This window comes from Crocodylus porosus, unplaced genomic scaffold (genome assembly GCF_001723895.1).
Source record: "Crocodylus porosus isolate Cpor-Errol unplaced genomic scaffold, CroPor_comp1, whole genome shotgun sequence".
NCBI classification, from domain to species: domain Eukaryota; kingdom Metazoa; phylum Chordata; order Crocodylia; family Crocodylidae; genus Crocodylus; species Crocodylus porosus.
Genome location: NW_017728938.1, coordinates 3,472,149 through 3,492,331, shown reverse-complemented (window position 1 = coordinate 3,492,331; position 20,183 = coordinate 3,472,149). Strand labels below are relative to the sequence as shown.

General features: G+C 41.8%; 1 protein-coding gene across 3 annotated transcripts in view; it reads right to left on the bottom strand.

Moving 5' to 3' along the window:
- Positions 1 to 20,183, bottom strand: part of MAPKAPK3 (mitogen-activated protein kinase-activated protein kinase 3) — an 80,624-nt gene that overhangs the window by 4,838 nt on the left and 55,603 nt on the right. For 2 of the 3 annotated variants that reach the window (XM_019547480.1, XM_019547481.1), the window contains exons 3-9: positions 13,671 to 13,810; positions 12,840 to 12,904; positions 10,067 to 10,146; positions 8,620 to 8,746; positions 7,712 to 7,787; positions 7,327 to 7,451; positions 4,228 to 4,313 (exon numbers count right to left, since the gene is read on the bottom strand). In XM_019547480.1, the coding sequence (XP_019403025.1) occupies positions 4,228 to 4,313; positions 7,327 to 7,451; positions 7,712 to 7,787; positions 8,620 to 8,746; positions 10,067 to 10,146; positions 12,840 to 12,904; positions 13,671 to 13,810 (699 nt within the window). Of the gene's footprint in view, positions 1 to 4,227; positions 4,314 to 7,326; positions 7,452 to 7,711; positions 7,788 to 8,619; positions 8,747 to 10,066; positions 10,147 to 12,839; positions 12,905 to 13,670; positions 13,811 to 17,627; positions 17,765 to 20,183 lie in introns of all 3 variants that reach the window. The other variant, XM_019547482.1, reaches the window with a different exon arrangement.

The window sequence follows — 20,183 nt, the reverse complement described above, 5'->3', positions numbered from 1 at the left end:
AGAATTACCAAAATGTGACACAGAGACACGAAGTGAGCAAATGCTGTTGGAAAAATGGCGCCGATAGACTTGCTCGACACAGGGTTGCCACAAACCTTCAATTTGTAAAAAACGCAATATCTGTGAAGCGCAATAAAGCAAAGCGCAATAAAACAAGGTATGCCTGTATCATTCATTAAGTGTCCTGCTTAATTTTTCTTCTAGCACCTGTGCTGGAGGTAGTCTCTTGCACATATATTACCTTAGATTACAATCATATCATTTCTTTAACAAAAGAAAGGTATAGCAAAGTTGGTCTACTTTGGAAAACTATTGTTAAATAAGTTATGGCTGGAGTTTTGAGCACAATAGCTATTCTGCACTACCTTTTCATGTGGACACTTCCAGAGTGATTTTTGTGGTTTAGCTTGAACTTCTTCCAAAATAAATTAAGAAACATACTCTGATGCAGCATAAGACAATCTGTAGAGGGGAGCTACTGCAGAATAGCTATAAAGACTGTTTCTAGTACTCAAACAGGGAGGACTGCCAGGAACACTAATGGCATTTTTACACGTGCTGTGGGATACAGTGCCAGGCACTTTAATTAGCGAGCTGCAGTAATTAAAAGTGCCCATGTGTCAAGTGAATCAGCATCACCATGCATCTCCATGCTGAAAAAATGTTGGTGGGGCACTTTGAAATAAAATATGTTCCATGAGTGTCAATTTTCATTCTCCAACAGGCTTGATTAATTGAATCTACTCCGACATACTGGATTTCCAGTGCGTTGGAGCAGACTCCACGCACGTGTAGGAGCCCTATGGGTAAACTGGTAATGGAAATGTTCATTCTGGACACAGGACTACAATTGGATTAAATTCTATTCCTAGCTCTGCCTATTACTTGCAGCGTGATGCTTGGTAAATCGCTAGTATCCTTTGCATATTTCTACTTATCTAAATGTATAACAGTAACCTGACAAAGAAAAGTTTTAAGACTAATTAACATCCAAAAAACGCCCAATTTGAGATCCTTGGGTGAAACAAGCTACAAAAGGGTAATGTGCAATATTATTCAGAGCAAGTACAGATTCTGTACCCTGGAATTGTTCAGAAAATACTATGTTGCTAGAAATGATATTTAAGCTAAGACATGAAACTTAGGTCCACAATTCTACTCATTAAAAGTCTAATAGATCTTTTTGGTAAAGCAGGATCTTTGACTCAATTTTCTGGATAAATTCTACTGGAGTAATAATATTCTCTGCCTGACTGCAACCTAAACTGCAGTCTCAGTTGTATTTTATATCCTTTGCTTCCTGTCCAAAACTGCTGTGTAGCACTATTGCATTTCCTTCCAAAGAGAGATGCGTTCCAAAAAAGAGTGAAGAGACCCTTTTATTTGTAGGTGTTACTTTTTACTAATTATAATACTGTAGTGCCAGGTGAAAGCATTATTACTCATGGTGCTGTGGCACATGGGAAAGGCAGAAACTACAGAGAGGGTATCTTCTGGAAAAGGACTGCAGCTGATCAAGGCATGATTTGTCAAGGGTGGGAGAATGGAAAATTGGCACTTTTTGTAGCTCCCCTGAGCAGGTGTCAAGGATGTGTGTCCTTCCTTCTGTGAGCTACTACTTGCCTACTGCAGCTTACCTGACAACTGACTGAGGTACTACATGTTCCCCTCTCCAAAGTCTGCAATGACAGTGCTGTCATTGATACTCTCAACTCAGAGGGACTCTAGGGGTATGTATTTCTGACTTGAGAGCCCGAGCAAGATGCTAGGGCATGTGTTCAGGGTTGGAAGAAGCCATCTTCATCACAAATTTGTGAACCCATGTGTGAGAGGTTTATTTCTTAGTGGTGTACTTGTACTCTGAATGGCTACTTCATGTTATTTTCTACTCTAGCCTTCACAGAATCAAAACAAAGTAGGGCTGGATCAGGGCCATCTAATCAAATCCCCTGCTCAAAGCAAGATTATCACTATCTAAACCATCCTAGACAAGTGTTTGTCTAACTTGCTCTTAAAGGACTTCCAAGGATGGAAATTCCACAGCTTCTTTCAGTAACCTTTCCAAAGCTTAACCACCCTTGTAGTTAGAAAATTCTTCATAATATTCTACCTAAATTTACCTTGTTGCAGCTAAGGCTCATTAGTTCTTGTCCCATCCACTGCAGCCACAGATGGTTTACCACTATCTTCATTATAACCACTTTTCAGGTATCTGAAGGCTGTTATGAAATCCCTCCCCCTCAGTCTTTTCATCATATTAAGTAGTCCTAGTTTTTGGAAGGCATGCTTCCAAGAGCTCTAATAATTTTTGTTGGTCCCTAATGAACTTTTTCCTATTTGTTCATGTCTTCTTTTGAAACGCAGTGCCAAAACTGGACATAATACTCCAGGTGAGGCATCGTTAGTGCTAAATAGTGGAAATATCATTTCCCTTACCTTGCAAGCAACACTCATTAATGCAATCCAGTATATGCTGTTAACTTTATTTTATTTTTTGCAACAAAAGCAGACTGTTGACTCATATTCAAGTCGAGTCTGCTTTAACACTCAGGTCCCCTTCTTCAGTACTACAGCCTAAATAGTCATTTCCCACTTTGTACATCTGCTTGTTCTGTCCTAAGTATGGGACTTTGAACTTGACTTAACTGAATTTCATTTGATAAATGTCTCCCCCTTGTACAGAGGGAAAAATGTATTTTTAAGTGTTATCCCTGGAATTACTAACCCTTTTTCTTTCCTTCCTCATCCTTCTTAGAATAATGGTTTAACAACATACATGCCAATTAGCAAATGCTGGAGAGAGTGCTTGAGAGTGACATCCCAGCCTGGCTCTTTGGTGCAACAACGGTCTTTGGAACATAGTAGCACAAGGACTTTGCTTCTAACCTCTTACTTTTTAATTGGTTATCTGCATATTTAAAGTTTAATGCACCGCTAAAGGTGGTAACCCTTTTAGCTGTTTATCAGGCATTTCTTCTGTGCAATTTAGTGCTTGCTTACACCAAGGACACTTCTTTTCCTTTTTCTTAAGATTTAAACTTAAGCTGTGTACATTTATCACTTTTTAAACTAAATTTAATTGATTTATTCTGCATGATGAATAATATTTGTATTTGAAGAAAAGCATTAAAAACAACTTACTACGGCTCCAGAATTCTGAGTTCTACTGCTGTCATGATTCAGTGTGTCCTTAGGCAAGTCATTTAGCTTCTTTATACCTCAGTTTCCACAGCTGTAAACTGGGGGCACCTGTCTACCTCAAAGTTGTTCTAAGAAGCTACATTCCTTCATGTCTGTAAGGGTGCTGAGCTCTTCAAATAAAATGCACTGCAGAAAATGAGGATTATTAGTTATGCTGCTGTTCGTGTTTCTTCCTTCTAAGATGAAAATGGACAGGAAATCCCTGGGGGGAGTATATTCTGTAGGGTAAGCACTCTGATTCTTTTGGATTTGTCTTCAGGGGAGTAAGAAACAAGATATGCTCCATGTTAGGTGTGAATGTGGAAAATTCAAGCTACTATTGCCAGTAACACCGACAGAGCAGAGACGATATCCTGAAGCTCGAGTCAGATAGCTAGTACCTTGGATCCTTAGTAGGAGCATTTTCTTGCTTGAGACAGTAAATGAAAAAGGGATATTCTCAAATAACTGAGAGAAAAAAAATCCAAGTCACAAAGCAAATCTCAAAATGGGTCTATCAACAGCATCATATACAGCAGCCTCTGGTGTTCCTTCCACTGGACACTGCATAAATCCTTGTCTCTCCCTCCCTGGGCATTTTCAGATCTATGCAAGGGTGAGAATTTCCTCAAAGCATGACTCTCTATATTCAAATAATGCAGCTAAGCATGATGCTGCCTGGCACTTCTAATAATAGCTCTCCATAAACCTTACAATGATGAAAAAGCATGGCTTCTTTTTTTGTGTGAGATGGGAGGAGAGTGTGTGCATGCTCTAGTCAGCAGCAATTTCTAGCTGAGAGTAGGTAGGGATATTCTTGGCTCTTGCTCACGAGAACAGCAAATTGTCTCACAGTTTGTCCTCCAGTATCACAATGAGGAACTCTTTGCAGCAGGTGTTATTTTACAGAGTGAACACCAGCAGAACCTTTGCTAATTAGTAACTAATAACAATCCCACAATGCTCTGCCTTGCTGCATTAGGCAGAGCAGCAATGCATGTAAGAACCCACCCTTCTCTTTTGAAAAAAAAATCATGTTGGACTCACATTAATCCAGGGATGGTTTGTAAATTGAGAAATTGTCATCCTCTCAGTTGGGTCTGTTTTCAGCAAGAGACGGATCATCTGCTTGGCTGAAAAATAAGGAGCAATATGACATGACATGCTGTAATCGATGATTGGGTTTCAATATTGCTTGAGAACAAGAAACGTGCCTTAAGAGAAGTTCAGTACTCAAAACACCTACTTGTGGCTGTTCTCACATTGAGAAGCCGTGTACATGCAATTGTGTGGGAAGGTATGATGTATATACACAGGGTCCTATTTAAAGATGTAGAAACTAAGAAAAAAATAAGGGAAAGAAAGAAGCAGTATAAAAGGGAGGCAAAAGGATTTGGGATTTTTTTCTACCATTCTACACTGTGAAACTGGCCTGTGGTTGACAAAGGGCACCAGCAGCCAGCTGCTGAAAAAAGCACATCTTCATTACTGTCCAATGTAACGTTTTCCATAGCACTCGATCACTACAGTATCTAAATCCCTAACTATGTGACGCATACCAGACAAAACTGTTTTCAGCACTGTTGGAATCTCAGCCAAATCTTTGGTAATGGGGATACAACCAGTTCTGTCCCATCCTTAGTATTGTTTATTTTCATTTGTAGTATTGTAGCCCCTGGGAGTCCCCCCTTAAGGAGCAGGTCTCTATTCTGCTATATGTTGGGGAAATGGAACAAAAGGAAAGCCCCTGGCCCAAGGACCTTATAATCCAAGAGGAAGACAAGATACAGAAAAAGAATAAAGAAAACGGATACTGGGGAGTTAGAAAAGAACAGTGAGCATGTTGTTAGTAGTTGCTGTACCTCAATAGCTTAACTGTTGTCAAGATTTTTGCAGGCATCGTGGCAAAGAAGTTTTAAGGAGATGTTGAAGGAGGATTAAGAGGTAACTCTGTGTACATTTAAAAGGAGCTTCTCCCAATCATGAAGAAAAGCATAAGAGGAAAACACAGGAACTTTTCAAAAACAGATCAAGAAAGCAAGAGAGGCTGGTATCCTAGGCTGACTGAAGATAGGATTCAAGCTTTAGCTACTGAATGAGGCAGGATAGAGGAGAAGTAAAACAGGGATATGATACGAGATGGATAAGCCCGTGGACAGAAGTATGGAAACACACTTAGAGCAATGGACTAGGAAAATTGTCTTCTACAGTGGCATTTTGGATAGTTATTAGCAGGGCATTAGTTACAACCAAAGGAAAGAATGATGCAGTAACTGAGCTGCGACATGATGACAGCCTGGATAGGAAGAGCTAATTGTGTGGGTGGTTGGAAATGCCATATCTTAGGCATACTCTGCTGAAAGAAATTTAAAGGCTCAGATGCAAGAACTGAGACAAGGTTCCAAGCCAAAGATGATGCCCAGGTTATGGGTTTATGTGTTAGGCAGGCTAGGGATACTGAACGCACTGAATAAGAAAAGAGGTAGGAGAAAGGGCTGTGGTAGTGATGGAAGAAGGCAAGGGAAGATAAAGAGCTCTGTTTTATTCATGCTGAGATGGAAGCAATGGCCACACATCTGCAAGAAAATGTTGAGAGAGACAGGCTGAGATTTTAGTTTGAACAAAAGGATGCAGGTCTTCAGTGGAGAGGTCTGCCAGCCTGGGAGTTGTTATTATAGAAATGGCAGCTGAATCTGCAGGTGAAATTATCTGAAGATAAGAACTTAAAAGGGATGATATATAACAAGACATAAAGAGGGTGAACCAAGGACAGAGCCCTAGAGAACCCCCACAGAAAGATGAAAGAGTAGAACGAGGATCTGCCAAAGGACACATTGCAGGAACAGAGGGAAGAGGTGAATCGAGAGAATGGAGCTATGGGAGAGAAGAATGGATAAGACTTCAAGAAGAGATAGCTGACTGTGTCAAAGACAGCTGGTGGATCAAGGAGGATATAGTTAAACTGCATTCAACATTCTGTCACTGGGACTTTCTTATTATAGACAAGCAGAATAGGTTCAAATTCATCTTCAGTCACATCCACATGCAACTGGTAGGGAGACCACGGGGTGGGGCATGTGCCCTCCCTTGAGGCTGGCCCCCCGACTCAGCACTGCTCAGGATGGGGCAATTTTTTTGCTGTGCAGACCAGCAACATGTTGGAGTGAGGGGGGGCACTAAGCCACAGCACAGAAGTATAGGAGTGGATATGAGGCTTTTGGACCACCCCTGGGCCTTCCCACAAATTCTTCTCCCCTAGACTCAGGAGGCAACAGTCACGCCTGGTCACATCCATATGAAAAACAAAAGTGCTATAAATAAATTCTCCCTCTCCACTTTCCCTTAGATTTTATTAACTGCTGTGCTGGGAGAGAATATGAGCAAGTCTCAAGGGAGAATGAACATTCACCCAAGAACATACATTTCAAGTTAATATGCAGTGGTCATCTCTACAAGCTGACCCATGAAATTATATAAAGAATAGCAATACTGCATATTCTAGTGCAGTGATGATACCCTCCTATCACTCAGTAAGAGAAACTTTTAAAGGGTGTTAAAACTCTGTAACTGCTTTCTACTAATAAAAGACCTATTAAAAAAAGAGCTACAATCAAGAAGTGACCAAAATTTCTTTGTGCTAATTTGGCAAGTGAGACTAGATGAATAAGACATTGTTACATTCATGGGAAATAGGAAGCTGCTTCTTCTAGGCCACTGGTTTGAATTCATCCAGATCACCACTGAACAGTAGTGAATGCTGGTATTAGCTGATGGAAAATAAATTGCTGATTCAGCTTAATTCCCACATCACAAAACCAATCAGAAAAATTTGGCGGCCTGTTCAGAAGTTTTAACAAGGAGACCAACACCACCCATTCATGGGCAATACCTGCTCTGCAGAGTAAGAGCTTTTGTTTCTAGGTCTGGTAACTTAGCACTTTCATCAGCACTAACTGCATTTTGAATAAATGTTTCCTGTGATTAATTATCTTTCATGTGCTCAAGAAATGGGTCAATTTGTGAATATCACGGTATTGTTTCAACAAAAGCTTGGTTAAAAAAAAGCCACACAGAAAAAATATGAAAGACTCTTCAGAAACAACCTAATGAGGTCACTTCTCCTCAGTACTCATTGCATGTTCTTACCTTCTTCCGATACTTCAGACCACTCTGGATTGGGAAATCCATACTGCCCCATCCGAATTCTCCGTTTCATCCCTGGGGAAATGGCCTGTCCAGTATTAGAGTAGAAGGGAGGGAACCCACACAAGCTACAAGAGAAATGTATTCAACAGCTTTTGTTAAGTGGGATGTCCTCTCATTCTTCTGCCTCTAAAAATCACATACAGCCTTTTATTCTTCTGACGAAGAAACATGTAAAGCTGCAGTAGCTAATCTGTTATACAATGCAAATTTCATGAGAGTTTCCCATGCACTTGTGGAATCTGGGATAGAAAGAGGGTAGGACATAAGAGAAGAATCTAACAGTTGGTCCCTTCTCTGTTCAACCACTCCCCTCTCTCATACTTACAGAATGTATGTGATGACACCAAGGGACCACATGTCACATGATTTGTCATATTTCTCAGGGCCAAGAACTTCTGGGGCTGCAGGAGAAAAAAACAGAAACAAATAAGTGCAATAGATTTCCCTTACTATCACCACACAGCAAGAAACTCAATTCTAAAGTGACAACAAATGTTTAATGCATAAAAAAATTAAGCAACTGCTCTCACTGGGTAACTCCTATAAACAAACTGCTCAGTCTTCTCTACATAGTTCTAATGCCTGGGAGTAAGGTTGACAGACTACAATCTCCATTGGCTCAGCAGAGATCCAGCTCTAAAAAGGCAAAAGATGTTGCAGCTGATGACTTTATGGTCCTCTCTACACATTACAGCAGGAGTGGGAGAAATACAGCCTGAGGGTGGAATCCAGCCCACCAGGTGATTTCATTTCATTAAATCATTTTGTTCTTGGATTACCAAATCCTCCATTTCCCTACCTTAAACAACAAACAAAAAACCAAATTTTAATTCTTAGGGGAACAATATCTGTGATCCTCTCATCATTGTGTTATGCTAAGGAAAGCTTTGCAAGAAATTACACTGAGGGTTATGAAGACAAGATTCAGATTTTGGAGTTGATCCCATCAGCCATAGTGAAAATCATTGTAACCATGTACAACTTACCTTCTCCCCATCCTCCTCACACTCAAGCACCTAGGAAGTCTGTGCATCTAGAACAGCAGATAGAAGGACTGGATTGTGCTGAAGTCAAGCTAGTTTTTTGGCTGGACCCCCCAGTGATCACTCTAATTTCATCCCTGCCCTATTCAGGTGGAAGAAAAAAGGCAATCTATAGAAAATGGAGATTTTCCAAGGTCCTCAGGCTCATTGCCAGGATTGCGTGTGGACAGAGGCAATTCAAATGACTTACCAACATAATATGGAGTGTAACAAGGGGTCTGCAGTGCATTCTGTATGGTAGTTTCTTTGGCAAACCCAAAGTCTGTGAGCTTGAGTACTCCGTCTTTTTCTTTGGATGTGTAAAGCAGGTTTTCAGGCTGCAGCAACACCAAGAGAAAAGGATGAGGGAAACATTAGAAAAGGTTTTCCAGAATAAATACTACTGAACTGTAGCTCTAACTTATCCATGCTGCCACCCACTTCAACACTACCCACCATTGCCAAGTCTCTCTCATCAGATCTGCTGGTAAATATTAGCTTGTACCAGAATTCAGTTCTGCATGGCCGTGTAAAAGGAGATCTCCATCCTCCTCTTGACTAAATATTGAAAGCACAAAACTGTAGACATTTGAACAGTTGCATTTACAACCTGACCCTCTTAGAGCTGAGCCTGCAATACCTCCAAGTAATGCCACTATACTAATGCACGCCAAATAGATATAGTAGGGGCTAAATATACTTCACACCATATGTACGTGACAGCCTAGTACAGAAATGGTTTAAGTGTGTCAAATGTCTATTTCAGATCAAGCTGTATGTTCACTACTGAATGGGGCTGAGACATTATCAGTGATGTTGATGGAGGCTAAATGGTCAGTGATATCCTAAACAGCCTAAAAGATTTCTTGATCAAGTGCAATGATACCTGATCTTGCAGGCATGTACTCCATGCAGGCCAGACATTTTTGCTTCTCTGGACTGGCCTGAGGTTCTCACCAGCATGTTAAGTCAGGGTCTCAAATTTATACTTCCTTTCTAGAATGACTTTCTTTAGTTTTGTGCCACAAGTCACCAGGTACTAGCAAACCCAAGAATCAAATACACTCCAATCTTTCAAGATAATCCTGGTTTTAAATGGTGGTTCTATATAACACACTTACAAGGACACAATCAACTTTAAAACTATTCAGAAAGAAGTACGATTTCATTTTATTTACAGTACAACACTAAAGACTTTGTGAAGGAAAGAGCAAATAAATCTTTCTCTCCCTTAGTTTATTCTATGCATTTCATAACATTTTGTAGAACTGGCTTCACTTTCCCTGGCCAACAGAGAGGAATCTGCTTATTTCTCTTTGGATTCTTTTATTTTTTAAAAGAAATATAATATTCTGAAACAACACAAAAGTGGCAGAGACTATAGAAACTTAATGCAGTACGACTGCACATTGATAGTGTCCCTTTGATAAGTGTCTTATCTAGGGGGGTTTATTCATATGGACACTGGTAAACCATTAACTTTGGTAAAGGTGGATATTTCTGACCTTGAACCAAGTTGGCATGAACCCTTCCCACACACACAGTGAAAAAGAATACTCTGATCACCTTACTGTACTCATAATTTCTACAAAAATGATCATTGTTTATTTATTTTTAGTTTAATCTCTCTTCTCTGCCCAGGCACTTTCAGGCCTCACCTTGACATCTCTATGGGCAATGTTCATTGCATGCAGATACTGGATGGCTGTTCCGATGTCTTTCATTATTTCAGAGGCCTCTATAAATATAATTTTAGAGAAAGGTCACATTAACATTCCCACTGTAGCTCAGAGACACGCCTGGGAATGTTTCTGACTTACAAACAGCTTGTCTGTATACAAGGTTAGTGTCAAGGCTGGAAGGGCTAATTTTAGGTTTAACAGCTGTGTTTTGGTTTTGCAGGCAACCATACCCCACAATTCCCCAGCTGCTCAACCCTTCTTGTGAGCAGGCACAGTACCCAAACAGTTGAGACTCCTGCTGCTTACGTACTTCTAAATTAGTGCTTTGCTTTGCTCAACAGAACAGAGTAGCATAGGCAGAGCGCAAGGACAGAGCAATGCACAAGACTATGGGTAAGGAGAACCTCAATAAGGAACCTGGAGTATATTTTTGGATTGTCCAGCAGAGTTTAATAGCAATGCAGTGCTAGTTCTGGAGGTGAGAGAAACATTTCATGGTAACATTTCATGGTGGGTTATATCTTCATTTCTCACCTGCCTTAACAGTATTTGTTCACGTATAAATCAACAACAATTAGCAATTTCACTCTTCAAAGCTATTCTACTGTCTTTTTTGGTACATTTTTAATTGTAGTTTCTGAACTTGATGCACACTCCTGAAGGAAATTCTAGTGGTCAGTGCACTGTCCCCTAGCACCAGCATTTCTGAAGGGGAACGCTGTACAGTTAGTTCATCTAATTGCAACAATCAGAAGGCTTTTATATAGGAGTTCATTTCAGACAAAAGGACTAGTGTCTTTTCCCTTTGCTTTATCTGAAGGTTTATTGTAGAGGAAGTAGTGAGTGGTGATTTCACAGGTGCTGGTTTTGGCAGCAGCCTCCTTTTACTAAGGTTTTTTTTTTACTGGAATGGCCTAAGTGAACGCATCTGTTGAGTGTTCCTATTTTAATAGGTCCACATAGTCTTAAAACCATAAACCTACAGAAATACCAGCAGGCCAGAAAAATTTGCATTCTCCAGAGACCAGAGTTAGTATCTTTAACTTGGTTCCTTTTCCTTGCATGGATGAGAGAATCAGTGAAATGATGCAGTTTTGGTGGGCATGGGAGAATACAAAGCTCATCCTACTACTACCAGGAGAGCCCAGCTTCTATACACCACCCTGGTAATAAAGGAGTGTGGGCAAGAGCTTTTGTCTGGAGGAGATATACATGTGGCCTGATACAGAATTTGGTTTACCTGAGGGCTAAAACTGCTCTGGCAGGCAGCAACAATCAGAGGGAGGAAATGTACACCTTGATAGAAAGTTGAGATTGAAAAAAAAAACCCACTGTGCAAGGCTTTCCGCTCTCTGAGGCCCTGAGCACTGGTTCGAGAGCTTTCTTCCAGCCGGTGCCAGATTCTACTTTACTACTAGGCAGGCAAGTGGACTTAGGGGTCCAAGTGAAGTTCCATTCCACCCTGTCCCAGTCTCTGAAAACTGTTTATACAGAAAGTGGATGCATCCTCTTCCCCCTAGCTGCTTTTTTGTGATTCAATCTTAAAAAGATAAGATTGCAGGATGCTACAAATAGAAATTTGAATGGATTTTCAGGGACTTGAACAGAGTGGAAGTCACATTTAGGCTTTTAACTCTCCTTAGATGCCCAATAGTGTAATAGGATCTGGATTTTGGTTGATCTTGGACTGTCCCTCTACAGCAAGAGCATTACTACTAATACCAGAGTGCCTAAATGATTTTGAGAACTGGAAGTATGTAGGAGATTACACCTATGTATATGATGCATAAAATGACATAGCTACCAAGAGAGGGCTATCTATAACCAAAACATGAGTTTTTCCCTCTGGAGCAGTGTGTTTAACACTGCAGTATGGATTGCATCCAGTTCAGGTGCCCCACATGAAATTTCATGCCTCTTAAAGGAATAATCATTGAGTAGGGAACTGTGATTTTGGAAACCTGGCCTCTATACCACCCTCATAAATTATAATGATGTTTTGCAAATCTGGATATAAATTCCAACAACCAACTGCTTTCGTGAGGCTGGTAATGAAAAACACTAATAGTTCACTCTCCAATAAAAATAAGCTCTTTCCAGTTCTGACTGGGCAAGCAGAATTTTTCAGTCAAGTACATTTGTGGCACTGTACAAATAAACAAACATTAATGATGCTAAATAGTAACAAGGATGTTCTATTCCAAGCCCTCTCACTGACTCATTGTGGGATTTTACATGTGACAGTCTCTCTTGCTACCTTAGGCAAGCCTGTCTATAGAATGTAGATATTAACACCTACCTTCCAACAGTGCATTAAGGTCTTTACGTAAGAGGGACTATATGAAATGCAGTATGTTTGTTATAACCATTTACTCACAACATTGTTGAGTACAACTGACATTACTCAAGGGAGGTCTGAGAACTGAAGTCACAGGCAAATATCAGGATAAAGATGTTTTGGCAGAGGGCCAGAGACTAGAACATCAGAGGAGGCCGCAGGATCTTGGTTAAGAAGTTTTCATATAGACTTACCATCTTATACCTGAATCTAGCCAATTCTGGTAGTTCCTCATTCTCATCCCATTTCCTTTAATGCTATTTTTTTTCAAAAAGAGGCAAATAGAAATTTAAAACAGTAGGAAACACAAGAAAATTCCATCTGCAACTAAGCAAACATTTCCCATTTGTTCTGAGTGGGAAGGGAGTGGAAAAAACCTTGCAACTTTGACTTATACTCAGGGCATCCTACCTCTCTCTGTGAAAGCTTGGTCTCCTCGTTCCTGGATCCTATTGAACAGCTCCCCTCCCTCCATGCTGAAACAGAGAAGGCATATAGAACAAACTCAGATGAGCAGGACAGACCAAATCAGCACCAGAATGGGTATCCCTGTATTTGAATGGGCCTGTGGCTGCCATGAATCAAGTGAGTGAAGGAATGGCCCTCCCTGTGAACCCTGTATATGCTCCAATTGGATAGAGGCAGACTAACATCTGTCTCTAAGTTAAATAGAATACAGAGTCAAAAGGAGGAGTTTGGAGGCCTGTGATTTAGGAGACAGCAAGGCCCTTCCAAGAAAGCAGAATCACAGACACTAGAGACCTGTCCCATGTTACTATTGGGAGGGCAGCAGTGGCAAGTCAGCTGATGATGCAGGAAGACGGGTAGCAATCCTTGTGGTGTTACCATGCTGTAAAAATTCTGTTTAAGGTTTGGAGTTGAAGTACACAGACAAAATTCATGCAAGGAACTCACGCTTCCCATGGAGAGAAAACATCACATGTGTGGCACCTAGGAAATGGGGATGATGGGAAAAAATAGGGTAAAAAATGGTGGCTCTATCAGGACCCTGTCAGGACTACACTAGCCTCAGGGTGGGAGCCAGTATCATATTTCAACAGACAGACATTTGGGGAAAAAATATCACCAATTGTACCCATATGTCTATAATGATACTTGTCTCTGAATGCAAAGGAAGCATAGTTTTGTGGTTGCTCTCCTTGCTCTTCCTTCAGACAAGGCTGGCGGGAGAAGTTGTAGGTTTTCCTATAAGTCTTACAGAGAGAGAACAAGGCTCTATACCATTCCATTATGATGAGGAGGCATCTTTTCCCATGATGTATGTTCTCATAAACATCTAGAATGTGGACAATGTGCAGACACCCTGAAGCTCGCCAGTGATACTCCACCTCCTGTCGGGCTTTTGGGCTGTCATACAGAAGCTGTAAGGAGATAGGAGAATGCAACACAATCAGTCTAAGCCATTCTGACTAAATTTTCTGTAATTAACTGCAACTGCTTGTTAATTCCTAGGTGAGAGCAGTGACCCTCCTTGGTTGCCTTCTGTGACTCAACTCTCCTTAGCTACTGGCCCATACCAAGGGGTTTTGCATTATTAGATCTAACCAGCTTCCTGGCAATACAGAGTGGAGCACTGTTCGTTGGGTTTGGAGAGGGGTCATAGAAGGTGGGCACAGGGACTCTTGGGCAAAGAGTCTTAAACTGTCTGCTCTGCTAGGGACTAACTGTTCTGCACTGCTATGTAACACATATTGAGAAGCAGTAGTAACAGCTGTTGTGGGAAGAGATTTCATAGTATAGCACATAGTGGGGCTGGTCAGGTATGGAGATAACATGATGCTGCTCACCTGTTGGAGTAAACAGAAACAGAGGGAGGGAGTCTCATTCTGCAGCTAGTATGGCAAGTGAAAGAAGTGAGAGATGGAAGATAGATAGCTTAGCTTCCATCCCTCACCTTATACCTTTAATTAAGAATATACACAGTTTTTGGGATCTAAGACTTAAGCATCAGCAGTGATCAGAAAGCACTGCTCTACAGTTTATCTATAATGGAGATAATGGATAGTGTGAATTAAGAAATAGGGTAACCCTGAAAGAGTTAACCTTCTCCTCCCCACCCCCTGATTCCAGCTGTCACAGGTGTACCGCAGGGCCTTAATGCATAATGAAATTTAAAAATAAAAAAGTACAGTGACTTTGAGTGTGCTCCCTAAATATTATTCAAACCTCAGACATTCCCAGGGTTGCTGTCTAGATGGTTATGCTTCGTTCTCTACTGCATGCAGTGGCAGTTTATTTTAAGGCACTAACCCCTTTAGAATGTAGGTTAGATATTAGCTTTCCAGACCATCAGGAGCTCTGCACAACAAGAAATATATCTCCTAACAGCAACAGCAACAACAACAATCCCAAGACATGCAGGCACTTTCTTATATTATCCTTCTACTCATTCATCCAGAAGTGCACACTTTACTAAAAAAAATTAATGGTGGGAGCCAAATCTAATGCCAGTTATTTGCAAGAAATAACTGTATGCACTGAATACTGGGAGTTCAAGGGCACTTAAGTATTTGTTCCCTTCCTCCTTGGAAGCAACCTGTCTGTCCATTTTATCTATTTAGGAATCATGAACTCAGGGACGAGGACCCTCTGGATTGAGTATCTGCAGAGCATCTTGCAAAATGAAGACCTGAACTTGGTTGGGCTTCCTGTGTTCCTAAGTATTAATTATAATTGAAAAACAATGCAATTCAATCTACATACAATGCTACCCAGTTCATGAAAGGAAACAGTGGAAAAAGTGACCCATCACAAAGTCCATTCAAATTAACTGTGATAATGTCAAATTAAACATCGTCAATAAACAAGAAAATACCAATTCACTCAAAGGGAAAAATCTAGAAGACTGTGATAAAGCCCAGTGTAACTGTCTGTATTAGAGCAGGGGTGTCAAGGATATGGCCTACAGGCTGCATATGGCCCACAAAGCACGTGAAGGGGCAGAAAATTCAAGGATGGGTCTTACTGCCAAAACTGGGAGCATAGAGACCCCCAAGGATGCATTTCAGTAGGAAAAGAACAAGCAACAGCTGCAATAACTCCTGCACTGCTGCTGCTGTTCATTCATCCCCCAGAGGTGGGTTCAAATGTGGCCTATCAGACTACTCAGAATCCAGATCCAGTGTGGGGGCTCCCAGGCAAGTTTTGACACTCCTGGCTTAGAGTGTTGAACTGTGAAGAAACAAATGTTGTCCATGATGAGGATGATGAAGACAAGGATGCTGAGGTGGATTTAGAGAACCAGCAAAAAGGACCATTTAAAAAAAACAAACAAAGTGGTGCAGCAAGAAGCAAAGGTGATCTCAATAAAGGAAAATGGAGCAAGAGCTGACTGGAGCAGCTTGGGTATGTCACCAGAAAGTTTGAAGAGTGTGTTGGAAATGAAAATTCAGGCCATGAGATTGCAGGCAGGAGAAAGAAAGGAAGACCCAAGAAGACAGAGTGAGAATGACTAATGCAAGACCTGAGGACTTGCAGTGCTTCAGAAGAGATGGCAATGTCCAGAAACTTGTGGACAATGACAACTTGAAAAGTAGATTCCACGGAGTGGGAGAGAACCCCAGAAAAAAGTTTTCAAATAAATAGGCCACAACTTCATTGCTACACTATTAGTACACAGACAACAATATCTCACACACTCAGTGGACACATGCATGCTTCCATGTGCAGAGCTGAACCACAAACTGTGCATGCAACCAGAAGCTGCTGTTACTTGGCTGTGTGTCATTTAAGCAAAACAAGTGAAATAGCATTTCTTTTCACTTTTTTCTTCCTTAAAATGGTGATGTTGATAGTTAACTGCCTCAAAAAGACACCATTGTGCCTAATCACTTAAGTACCTCACAGTGCTTTGAGACTGCTAGATGAAGAATGCCATATCCCTTTTTTTTCTGTCTTGGGTGCAGGGAGATGGCTGGAAAACAAGTGGATATTGCATCTCTGCATTACTCAGGGATTCCTTTAGACCAGTGATTCTCAACAAGAGTGCTGTAGCATCCTGGTGTATCATGAAACTGGTGATGTGGGGTGATGCACAATATTAATATTGTTAGGTGTGCAGACACCACCCCATTATTCACATGATAAACCCAGAGATTTCAAGTAGGAATCCAAAGTGTTGAGAACATTCTGACTGAGTTCTCTGCAACAGAAGATTTGTGCTATTATTTTTTAGTGAAAAATAGTGAAAATGAAGAGTTAGCATTTTTCAAGTGTTGCTGCAAATCTCACAAGGGATGCTTTCTGTCTAAAAAGGTTGATAACCACTAACCCAGACACAAGTGAACCTCCATTGACTAATCAGCTTTCAGGAAGGTTTGTGCAACTACAGCTGGTAGAAAGCTGCCTCAGAGCAGCTGAAGAGTGGGCTCAGTGTCTTCTAAGGGTGCAACTTTTTAGTTAAATGGCTAGGGATCCTACTGAGCACAGCGGTCTCTAAGGCTCCCCGGCTTTGTTTTAAAGATTCAAAACCTTCACACAATGCCAGATTCAGTAGCTCAGGAAGACAAGAACTGCAACATTCTTTCTGAATTCAGTCTCCCTACACAGTCCACAATGGACAAAACCATTTATTCTGTGACCTGAGCTCACCCTTTAAATCCATCTACTCACCAACCTCAATATAGCCTGGTTTCCATCACCAACAGTTTTCTGAAAGATGAGACTGATCCAATTTGGATAGAAAGCCCATAAGGAAGTCCAAATGCAGTGGCTTTACTTCTTTCAGTCATCAGTCCATTCAGCCTATTTTTTCTTAACTACCACTATGCTGTAGCTCACTGGGCCTGTCTATGTGCATTTTCCCCCCTGCCTTTCCCAGTCTGGGCTGTTGCCTAAAAGATCTAATTAAAATCTCATTGAACCACATGTGAAATAACAAAGCTGAAACAGCCTCAAGGCTGGCCCACTTTAACTACAACACTTTGTACAGTTTTATAGGGTTTACTCTGCTTTATTGCATAGATATTACTAGATTAGCACCATTATATGGGCCATTTCTGACAACACTACCTCAAGTCAAATCTCACCTTTTCTATGCCTCTATTCTACTGCATTACTAAGATTAGCTGTATAAGCAGTTATGTATCGTTGTGTTCATATATAGTATGCAGAAGGCTTATTTTTTTTATCTCTGTACTAAATAAGTAAAGAAACTATTAAATAGAGTCCAACCCTCACCTTCTCACAAAGCCTTTGCAAGGTATCTTGACACAAAATGATTGATATACCTTCTCCTTTCCCCACTTCTGGCCAGCAGCCCAGCCCAGTTGTATTCTCTAGTGCCAAACTTGACCATGTAAGTGATGATATGACAACTGGAGGGAGAAGGAGAGAAAGGGGGTACAAAATCAAGATTAGAAGCATGGAGATTTAATTCGCATTTCAGGGGGCACTTGATTTACATTTGCTTTCACCGTTTTTGGTAGAAGTCCTATAATTTTTGCTGTTAAACCTAACAGGAAAAGTCATAATTTTACCTTAGGCCTAAAAAAGCCACTCATTTGAGCCAGGATGGAAGTCTTTGGCCAGTGCAGGGGGCAGAGACAACTTCTTCAGCATCTAGCTCGTGTTTTTAAGCAATGAGAAAAATGTAGATGCTCATGGATGCAAAGAAAATGTTCCATATTAGCACACACTGTAAACAGGGATTGTGTTGTTTGAGTCTGCAGAGACAGCTCTGAGCACTTCCTGCTGCCAAATAAGACCATACTGAAATGCAGAAAGGGAGCAGTTTCACCATTTCTGTTTGGAACCTTGCAGACATCAGTGAAACAGAAGTTTCATGCTGCCATTGGCTCACAGAAGGAAAGATCACAACCTCCCCCTCAACCCCCCCCCCAAAAAAAACAACCCAGAGGCTGGGGGAAGCAAAACACTCAAATAGAAGTTAAATCTGTTGCATGATCAGCCCCTGAAGGAGCTCTACCATCATGCCATGACATGTGCATGACTGTAGAGTGCTATTAAAGTGCTGATCACACAACAAATTAACCCTCATCAAATGAGGGACCAGATGAAGGCGCTCCACTTTGGTGCGTCTTAGGCAACTTATGTTCTCTAGGCTTAATCTGTCATGAGACTAGGGCTATCTGCAGGAAGGGATGGAGGATGGGGGAGGGGGAACAAACTGTGGCTAGGCTTTGCCCAGCCTGAGCTGGACAGGGGTGGGTGGATTGATGCCCCCCTGCCTCACAACCCCTCTGCCCAACCCCTCTCCTCCAGCTCAGACTGGGCAAATCCCAGCCAGCAGCTTGTTCCCCCTCCTCCATCTTCCCTACCTTCCTACAGGCAGCCATGGAGCTGGGGTGTGGGGGAGTGCGGTTAGGGGAGAGAGGCTGCAGACAGACTCCTCAGGCTCAATCAGCTGCAAAGTGGAGCTTGAGTCCCACCCTTACCCTCTCAACTCAACAGGGTCTGTTAGGTTGGGGTGGGGAGGAGGGCTCTAACTCATGGTACTTTATGTAAAGTGCCATGAGTTAGAGTAGGAGCCTGAACATCTCTCAATACACATAGAGTAGTAATGGCCTTATGATCTGTCCTCTCCACATGTTTTTGCAGCAACCAGGATGGCCCAGGGGAAGGAGAAGGAGAAATTCAGTACATGTAAAATGAACAGGGACAGTTTATTGGGTAGGCATTTTTGCACAGGCTCCTCTTGTAGTTACTGGAGGTGGAAAAAAAACTAAACATTTCCCTGAGGCATTCTGTGTAAGCCTGCCTGGCCATCTCGCCATCTCTTTGGCTAGCAAGCCCTTCTCTGAAAGCCTGCTCTAAGGAGGTTCTTTCAGGTAAATTTCTGATTATAAAAAGGAGTCATAAAAGTTGTACAGTATCTATACGGCTTTACAAGCACTCATAGTGCTGTGGCAAGGTGCCAGAGGATTGGAAAAGGGCCAATGTGGTTCCCATTTTTAAAAAAGGGAGGAAGGAAGATCCAGGAAGCTATAGGCCAGTCAGTCTTACCTCGGTCCTGGGTAAGCTTTTTGAGAGAGTTATCCTAGTGCATGTCCATGAGGGGCCAGCAGGGAGATTATGCTTAGGGGCAACCAACACAGGATCATTAGAGGCAGGTCCTGTCAGACCAACGTGGTGGCATTCTATGACCAGGTCACAAAAACCTTAGATGCAGAGGTAGCAGTGAATGTAGTCTTTCTGGACTTTAGGAAGGCCTTCAACACTGTCTCTCACCCCATTTCTCATTAAAAAACTAGGGGACTGTAGCATCGACATCTACACAGTCAAATGGGTCACTAGTTGGCTGGAGGACCACACCCAGAGAGTGGTGGTGGATGGGTCATTTTCGACCTGGAGGGATGTGAGCAGTGGGGTTTTGCAAGGCTCAGTCCTTGGGCCCGCACTGTTCAACATCTTCATCAGCGACTTGGACGGGGGTGTAAAAAGCACCCTGTTCAAATTCACAGATGGCACTAAGATGTGGGGAGAAGTGGGCATGCCAGAAGGGAGGAATAGGCTGCAATTGGACCTGAAAAGGTTACAGGGGTGGAGGGATGAGAATGAGATGGGTTTCAACACTGACAAGTGCAAGGTGCTGCACCTGGGGAGGAAGAACCAGCACCATACCTACAGGCTGGGGAGCTCTCTTCTCATCAGTCGGAGGCAAAAAAGGATCTTGGAGTCATTACTGATGCCAAAATGAACATGGGCCGGCAGTGTGGGGACGTGGTCAGGAAGGCCAACCGTACCTTGTCATGCATCCACAGATGCATCTGAAGC